The sequence below is a fragment of the Prionailurus bengalensis genome, chromosome A3 (genome assembly GCF_016509475.1).
Source record: "Prionailurus bengalensis isolate Pbe53 chromosome A3, Fcat_Pben_1.1_paternal_pri, whole genome shotgun sequence".
NCBI lineage: Eukaryota > Metazoa > Chordata > Mammalia > Carnivora > Felidae > Prionailurus > Prionailurus bengalensis.
This window is the reverse complement of record NC_057354.1, coordinates 8,819,236-8,828,505: the sequence shown is the minus strand read 5'-3', so window position 1 is coordinate 8,828,505 and position 9,270 is coordinate 8,819,236. Positions and strand designations below refer to the sequence as shown.

The following is a 9,270-nucleotide window of genomic DNA, read 5'->3' as shown; positions in this document are numbered from 1 at the left end:
TGGACATCTTGTCATCCTGCCTCTCTGGTTTTTTCCAGAGTTATCCTAAAACGTAAATCTGATGCCACCATCTGCCCGGGTACCTTCCAAGGCCTTCCCTGCACGTCCATCATGGCCCCAAATCCTCGAGACTCAATACCTCGGGCTCTTGCCCGAACTCCAAATTCGTCCCAGGAGCTGCGGTGCTCCACTGGGACCACTTGGCACCCCAGGGACATTCTGGATTGCCTGAAGACACTTTGGGTGGTTACAAAACCACAACGGGGAGGGGTGCTACTGGCCCCCCGGTGGGCGGGGGCCAGAGCGATGGCCAAGCACCCTCCGTGGGTGGCACAGAAGAGTCGCAACAAAGAATAAAAGGCCAGCAGCCTTTATCCTTTAGTTATCTGTTCAGGAGCTGGCCTCACCCCTCAGCTCTGTGCTCCACATTCTTCTGTCTCCCGCTGGTTTCCTTCCATTACTGCAACTGGTCCCAGTTGGGTTTACCGGTTTTCAGCCCGTCTTCGGCACCCGCCTGGAGGACGTTAGTTAGCTCTAGGAAGGTAGAAGACCAACTTTGGTTCATGGGACACAGACTCCCCCCGCGCCCAGCACCAGCGCGAAGCACTTGGCAAACAAACACACGCGGAATGAATAGAAACAGGCAGAGGGGCGCCTGGGTGGCTCAGTCGGTGAAGCGTCCGACTTCGGCTCAGGTCATGATCTTGTAGTTCGTGGGTTCAAGCCCCGCGTGGGGCTCTGTGCTGACGGCTCGGAGCCTGGAGCGGCTTCGGATTCTGGGTCTCCCCCTCTCTCTGCCCCTCCCCCACTTGTGCTCTCTCAAAAACAAACATTTAAAAAAATTAAAAACAGGCAGAGAGGCCACCAACGTCCTTCACCTCTCCAGATGTGATTTTCTTTTCCCCTTGGAGCCATTAGGTTTTCAGGAGCAAAGCGTGCTTTCTTAAGAAAAAATTAAAACCACTGAAGTCAGCCTGCACTGCCGTGTATTACATGCTCCTTTTCATCTGAGGGCATCTGAACAGAAATGCACCTCGATCTTTGCAGAAAGAAACAATGGAAGGATAAATCAAAAACTAATTTTATGAAATGGTTGCTTTATAGAAGGTTGGGAGCAGGCTGGAACGGATGAAAAGCTAGTGAGCTTCTCTGGCTATATACCTGGTCTCATGGTTTTAAGAAACTGTGTTACATAACGAAACGGTATTTAAAAGGAAAAAAAGACAAAGTAGGATCTCAAGATGGAAAACACTGAACCCAAGAGCGTATGTTGGCAAGCCCACATAAAGAAGGTTGGGCTCCCTCAACCATGCTTGCGTTTCTCGAGTGGAATTTACGCAGTAGACAGCAGGGACCACGGAAGACTTGACGGCTGGACCCCACCCCCAAAGTTGCTGATTCAGCGGGTGTGTGAGCCTGATGGTTGGCATTTCTGGCAACTTCCCAGCGATGATGATTTTGCTAATCTGGGACCACCAGTTGAGAGAACCCACTTACAAACAAGTGAAATTGAACAAGTTTGAAATCTTCCCTTAGAATGTTGGCAATAATATTGGCATCATGACTTCCTTGCTATATGTAGTAGGGTAAAGCAAGCCACGTGGGTATCGGGAACCCAACTTTTCAGAGAATCCAATATAAAAATCAAAGAAACAAAAGCACTATTTTAATTCTGAGACAGAAACAGCCATATAGAGGCACCTAGTTGGCTATGTTGGTAGAGCATGTGACTCTTCATCTCAAGGTTGTAGTTTGAGTCCCCTCTTTGGCTTAGAAATTGCTTAAAAATAAAATAAAAAAGAAAAGAGAAAGAAAGGGAAAGAGGGAAGGAAAGAAAGAGGGAAGAGGGGAGGGGAGGGGAGGGCAGGGCAGGGCAGAAAACAGCAATATAATTCATTCAAGTGTTGTTTTGTTTTTACTCTTTAAGAGCATATATATCCTTTCTCTGTTATTAAGGCCCTGGGGTTGAAGCAGCCTACCCCCAAATCACCATTTCTAATTACCATTTCCCAGAAAAGGAACCCAGGGTCCTCAGGTAAGTAACTCTCCAGGTCCGGGTCAGGAAATGGTCAAGGAGAGCTCAGAACGCCTGCCTTAAAACTAAGAAGCCTCCAGAGTGTTGTCCAAAACAGAGCCAACTTGAAGGAGAGACCCTGTCGGCCAGAGACCCCGAAGATTCTGAGCGTCAAAACGATGCCTGCAATTTGCTTACAACTTGTCAAATGTACAATGAGTTCTTAACAAAAAATTCGAAAGTTCATTCACCAGTCTTGTCTGGGACCAGACATTATTCTCAAGGCTGGTTAATGAAGGGGGAGAATCAAGTTTTATTTATCCTTTCTTGTTTAAGCTGTATTTCAAGGTCATCAAATAATCACGTGAGGTCTTCTGTCCAATAATAAATGCAGAGGAAATGACAGAACTTAAAAAAAAAAAAAAAATCACCTTTTGCAACATCCCTAATGTTCGTCAGTGGCTGCTAAAACCCAAAGGAGAAAGGTTGATGGGGAACTTTATTACGGCTGGTTAGTCTGACACCTGAACCCACTGATCAAACTTCACTACAGGTTGGAAAACCAAATATTGTACACGTCCAGAGGTGATGCAATTGGGAGCACACAGACCCCTGCTCCCCAAAACTGAGCTCAAATCTACTTTAAACCCCTAGATTTAATTCACCAGTTTATAGGAGATAGACTGGAAAACCAGGTCAGATGAAACCACAAATATGCAATAAACCCTAAGAAGGTGCCAGCTTCTACAGGACGAATGACCCAGCCTCTTCACTAAGTAAAATGTCCTCTAAGGCGTGTGTGGAGGGAGATGTGAATTAAAACAGGCTTTTTTTTTTTTCAACGTTTATTTTTTAATTTTTGGGACAGAGAGAGACAGAGCATGAACGGGGGAGGGGCAGAGAGGGAGACACAGAATGGGAAACAGGCTCCAGTCTCTGAGCCATCAGCCCAGAGCCTGACGCGGGGCTCGAACTCCCGGACCGCGAGATCGTGACCTGGCTGAAGTCGGACGCTTAACCGACTGCGCCACCCAGGCGCCCCAAAACAGGCTTTAAAAAAAAAAAAAAAAAAAAAAACGATCTTCTAGGGGCTCCTGGGTGGCGCAGTCAGTTAAGGGTCCGACTTTAGCTCAGGTCATGATCTCGAGGTCCGTGAGTTCGAGCCCCGCATCAGGCTCTGTGCTGACGGCTCAGAGCCTGGAGCTTGTTTCCGATTCTGTGTCTCCCTCTCTGACCCTCCCCCGTTCACGCTCTCTCTGTCTCAAAAATAAATAAACGTTAAAAAAATTTTTTTTAATAAAATAAAATAAATAAAAATAAATAAATAAATAAAAAACGATCTTCTAAACTAAGTGGATCTTGTTTGGGTCTTGATCACAACTCAACTGACCAAATCTAAGACGACACTTTTGCAAGGCTGCGTGGACATCGTGGTTGGTTACGTGTGACCATGAAAGCCCTTATCCGTTAGGGACTCACAGTGAAGGGTCGTAGGGATGAAACTAAATCGTGTCTGAGACTCGCTTTAAAATACTCGGGGGAGAAAAAAATGCTGCTGGCGAGGGTGAGGATTCATTACACGAACCCCTCCACTAAACTGCAGGCTTAAAGTTGTATTTCTAAAAAGTTAAAAGCAGAAACGAGGGACGCAATAAAGACCCAAACCAAGACTGCAAAACACCAAATCTATATTTACATCCACATATAATAACATAACTTTAAGCTGAAATATATCATAAATAAAACAAGTAATGTCTACTGTTTGACAAGTATCAACAATTAAAATAAATCAAACTGGAATGAAATAAATACATAAACAAAAATCCAACGGATTGTACCTCTATTATATGTACTGTTGTCTCAAAGGAAAAAAAAAACATACAAAACCAGTAGTATCCCAATAGTTAATACTGATGGACAAAAAAAAAAAAAAAAAAATTGGAGGACAAGGGCTGTGGAAAAAAGGACATTTTTATGTATTCAGAAATTGAGAAATGTGGTTAGAAAAGAGAAATCTGAAAGCCCCCCAAATTTCAGCATGACATGAATTGACTTGTTTTCAAATAGATTTGGTGATTTTTTTTTTTTAAATACAGGTTTAAATTTCAGCCCTCTATTATCTCGTATCCCCTTTTAAAGATTTACATTTATAGTCACAGCGAGCTTTCTGTAACACTCATTGGATTAGGCAAAGATCAAGTCAATCATCTTGCAAATGTGTTAAATCTTCAAAAATAGGCTATAAAAGTGCAAAACTATGAAAACAAAAATCTAGATTATGTACATATGGCTCAGCTTGTGAACAGGAAAAATGGTGGATAGTGTACTAGTCTCTCCTGATACAAAGCACTTCACTACAAGGCCAACAGACCAATCAGGTCTCCCTTTCCCACGGGAGTTAAGACTTCTCGGTCAAGTACGCTTCGTGTTGCATAATGAAAACAAAACAAAAAAAAAATCAGGATTCTTGTAGGACTTTACTCTCGCTCTAACGCAGAAGGGCAGGGCAAGAAAACTTAACAGTGCAAATTTATTTTTGAAACAGTTTTCTTAATAAAATATCTTCTGGTTGCTAAACCCACGTACTGCTGAATAAACTCAGCCACGGACAGCATGTGGAAGGGAACAAAAGTCTAAAACACTCTAGTAGTAAGCCAGCTGGTGGCCATCCTCACTTTAAAACCCAAACTACATCTGGTTGCTCAACACAACCAAAAATGGGAAGACAACTGAGGTCAAGAACCAGATCGCACCCTCCCCATTACCAGAAGGCTCGGCAGGCAGTTCCTTATTCAGAATCAACGTGTCTACAATTAACTCGTGTACGTCCACGGTTAACCCAAAGGCCAGGCACACCAGGACTTCCAGATACAAACCTAAAATTTACCCAAACGCTTTCACGTCCTTTAAAACCGCTCCCAATATATGAAATTCACGTGTGTAATTCAGCATTTCAGGTTTTTTACATGCCAATTTATGCGAAGGCCAAAAAAACCCTGAATTTTCCAACAAAAGTGACGAACTTGATAGAAAGTAAGTAACTCCACATAGAATTTGGTATGTTTACTGGATATGGGGCTGTCCTGAAGAGGACAGACGCACTTCTCTGTAGACACGCCCGCTTAAAAACCCTACGGGGCACAGGCTGCTCTCAGAAAAGGGTCGCAGATCAGGACTCTTCCTCAGTTGACAGACTGACACTTGCAATGAAAGGGCACCGAATTCAGAATGGCTGACCTCAGTATATGCAGCACATAGTCACAGAGGGTCGATACTTCCGTTCACAATTTTGTTAAGACGACGCACTGAGGAGGATTAAACATAATACAAATCATCGGGAATTTTTTTTTTTTTAAACATACATTTTCCATGAAAGAACACAAACAGCAGGAGCTGCTCATGGGGATGAGCTACAGGAGAGAGAAAGGGGACGCACAGTATCTGAACGAGCAGGTTTCGAACTTACGTATGTACAGAGTTACCTGAGGTGCAAGCGTTCGTTATAGACTCTCCCCCCCCCGCCCCCCCACCCGGATGGTTTGTGTTCAGCAGCGCTCAAGTATGCAAAAGACTCCTTATTTGGTCAACTCTAAAAAAAATATTATTCAGGGACAAAATAGAGATTTGCAGTCTCCATTTGTGTACAACCCAACTGTTCCAACTATGGTTTTTATTGCTATTTGGTACAAAAGTTAACAGAACAACTTTACAAAACCGTAGTGTTCCTGGTATGTTACATGCACGGCACGGTCACAGCTTATTTCACGAGCTTCCGCCATCTGCCTTCTCAAAGGATGGACTCACTCAATTTCATGGACAGAACACACATCCATCGGGTCCTACGGGGGGGAAAAGGTTCAAGAGAGCGGATCAAGATAAAACTGAAAACAGCTTGGGAAAATCTTTTTTCTTTTAATAAAGAAGTGTAATAAACAGAACCAAAGGGATCTAGAAATGCACGGAGTTCCCCTTAAGCTCAAATGTTGCAACGAAGGGGCGCCTGGCTGGCTCAGTGGGTGGAGCATGTGACTCGATCTCCCGGTTGTGAGTTCGAGCCTCACAATGGGGGTGGAGGTTAACAAATTAAACCTTAAAAAAAAATCGTTGCAATAAAAGTACCAGGACTCTACACAACGCTGCGCCACCCCAGAGGATACTACTACATTCTGAACAGTGATTTAACGAAGAGGATTTCCCCAAGAATCAGCATTTGCATCAGTTACACGAAGCCTGGCGAAGGGCACCACAAGAAACCGAAAGGTGATAACATTATCTGTTCAGCCAACATCTAACGGGTTTGATCAGTGATGGTCCCGGCAGCGGGCGAGGCAGTGAACAAAGCAATCTCCTCTCAAGAGGAGCTAGCAGTGAACCGGGGCACACAGGTAAGAGGGGCAGACGTGGGGGTGAACTGCACAAGCAAGGGGCAGCGGCCAGGGAAGTCCCTGGTTCCCGGCAGACGTCCTGAGGAAATGATGTTCACTGGTCCCGCGTATCAGAGAGAGGTCATCTGGCACCCAGAATGCAGAAGGATGTTCCAGGCAGAGGAAACGCAAGCAGAGATGCTCAGAGGTTACAGAAAGAGGCCGGGGCGGGACCAACAGGACAGTGGCATCCTCTGTGACTGACAGACTGTGCCCCGACAGTGCAAGGAACCTGTTACAAATCAGCTGTGCCTTATAATCCATCAACGATTGATTTGTTTTGATTGACTGTTTTGTTTTCATGGAGAGGGCGCTGAATCCCGCTCCTGCGACAACACTTCCTCTCCTCCTACTTTGACTAAGTGAGGGGAGAAAGGAGCATAGACCTGTATCAGCCCGATGGGCCCCACATGCAAACAAGAGGGAGACGTCCTGCCACGGGACCGGGAGGACATGGTGGGCGTTAGACAAGAAAAGCGTTTCTGGGAGAGAACGCCAACCTGTCCATAAACCCAGCTGTTGTCATTCAATTTATTGGTATGTGAGGTCTAGAGTAACTTGTGCGGACATCAGGCCCTGTGGCCAAACTCGGAATTAACTCAACGGAATTAACACAACTCTGAGGGTCCTGCTGGAGTCTTCTGCGTATCTGCAGTTGGTTACATTCGCCACGTGAACCACATTGTCAAAATGCACCTTCGCCACCTGAACCACATTGTCAAAATGCACCTCTGCGCTCCTGTCCCGCTCCCCTCCCTCAACAGATAAGGATGCACCGAGGTTTTGAACAAGCTCTTAAGCATGAGGGTTGGGGCCCAGGCTTTGGGTCATGCTAGGACAGAACTAAGAAGAGTGGGATGCGACCCAAGTCTCGGTACCCTCATCCGTAAAGGGTGCACGGGACCTCCCAACCCAGCAACCATTTTCTGTAAAGAGCCAGAATGTAAATGTAAATATTCTCAGCTTTGCAGGCCATGCGCTCTCTGTCACAACTACCATTCTGCTGATGTGGCTCAGAAGCCATCAGCTATATGGAAAGGCATGGACACGACTGTGTGCCAGTAAAACTTTGCAGATAAAAGCAGGTGGAGGTTTGCTAATCCCTGGCCTAATGCCCACCCTCCCCCCCCCCCCCCCCCGCATGTGGGAAGGATTAAATGAGGTCATGATTATAAAAACACTTCCAGGCTGAGCATGAAATAAATGCTTAGTAAATTCCAGTCGGTACTATTGTTATTAGTTACCATCATCATGGATATCCGGAGACCCTGCACACTGGAAGTCTTAAGAACACTTTAAAAATCAAAAATAATTTTACTTTATATTCTACTGAATGAACTAGATGGTTTATTTTCAATTAACTAAAATCAATAGATCATATATGCTTACCTTTCCTACCCAAAACAGGAAATCAAGTTTTTTTTATCATTTGGTCGATAATGTGCATTCCCAATAAAATTCTCATAGTTTCTCTTCTGTAGCATGCTGCTAGATAAGTGTTGATATGACACAGGCCTTTTTCCTGATTGGAGAAAAAAAAACACAAAAAACGCATAAAAGCACGTTACAACTGAAATGGTTTTAAGTGCCTCGAGGACATTTGCTAGCACAAAATTTTAAATCACTGAAGCTAAAATTATCTGAGTGCCATGTGGTCATTAGTAAGAATGACATTAGTAACTGTAAGTAAGCTACAATCTCGCGTTTCGGCACCAGAGTGGGGGGGGGGGGGGATTAAAGCCCAAAACAATGGTGGTAGACGTTATCTTAAACCTACATGCATCATGAACCATAACTGTGGGGAAGAGGAGAAAAAATACTGATGTTTGAAAAGAGGCTTTCACTTGCAACACAGAGCCCTACTCTTCAAGTAAAGGCAAAGTTTTGACTCACGTCCGTTTTAACAACCGATAGGGAGAAAAATAGACACTTCTAATCAAAAGGCTGTAAAAATTAGTACTTCATCACAGGATTTAGAAAATTCACTGGAGTGTGTAAAAGCAATTGTTTTACAATTTGCTATCCCTACCATATCAACTGGCATCAAGCTATCCTTGATAAGAGTATTGTCGCCACACAGAACCCTTAATTTGAAATTAATACAAACTGAGAGGTTTGAAAATGGATTTCTCTTTGGGGCTGCACAGACCAGCGGGGCTTATACCGGACAAAGGAAGTGGTTTAATTAAGTCGGCCTCGTGGGACAGCTCCCCGGTACGCTCTGATCGACCTCTTCACCTGCACAGGTAAAGCGCCACAGGCCTCTAAGGGAAAGAGGCCGGAAGGAAGCAGGGGTTTTGAAAACACTTCCATGGGGAGAACTCCAAAGTCCTCTTCGACTTGTAACAATTTACCCACAGGGGAAAAACGGGTTTTGTCCCTTCCTTCTTCCTTATGGATGTCTGATGGAAATATATGATGGGTATGAAACAAATTAACTCTATTGATTCTACCAACACTGTAACTGCTGAAATGGCATTCTAACGTTTGCTTTCTGTGGGGTCAGGCCATATGATGCATAGAGCCTCTTTTATGTGAAACGTTATCTACTGCTTAAACGTTGATGCTGTGTTGATAATATTACATTGACGCATGACCCTGTACATTGTGTGCCTAGTATGTGAAGGGATTACAAGATGTATATAATGGACTTGCTAACCTTGCGGCATTCAGAGTTTCCAAAAGATGAAGAAAGACCAAATCTAAATAAAACACTTCATCATTTAAGAAAAAAATTGTCCATATGGGAAAAGGGTGAGGCTTTTAAAATGCGCTGAATATTTAACAAAAAACGGTCTGATTCTAGAGTCCTAGCATCAAAAGAATGTCCAC

At 44.2% G+C, this 9,270-nt stretch overlaps 1 protein-coding gene across 3 annotated transcripts in view; it reads right to left on the bottom strand.

Annotated features, from left to right (window-relative positions):
* Positions 1-3,685: 3,685 nt before the first annotated feature.
* The window catches only part of ZNF217 (zinc finger protein 217), a 28,447-nt gene continuing 22,862 nt past the window's right edge, over positions 3,686-9,270 (bottom strand). For all 3 annotated transcript variants that reach the window (XM_043553646.1, XM_043553644.1, XM_043553643.1), the window contains exons 5-6: positions 7,828-7,960; positions 3,686-5,853 (exon numbers count right to left, since the gene is read on the bottom strand). In XM_043553646.1, the coding sequence (XP_043409581.1) occupies positions 7,833-7,960 (128 nt within the window). In that variant the 3' untranslated portion in view covers positions 3,686-5,853; positions 7,828-7,832. The remainder of the gene's footprint in view (positions 5,854-7,827; positions 7,961-9,270) is intronic.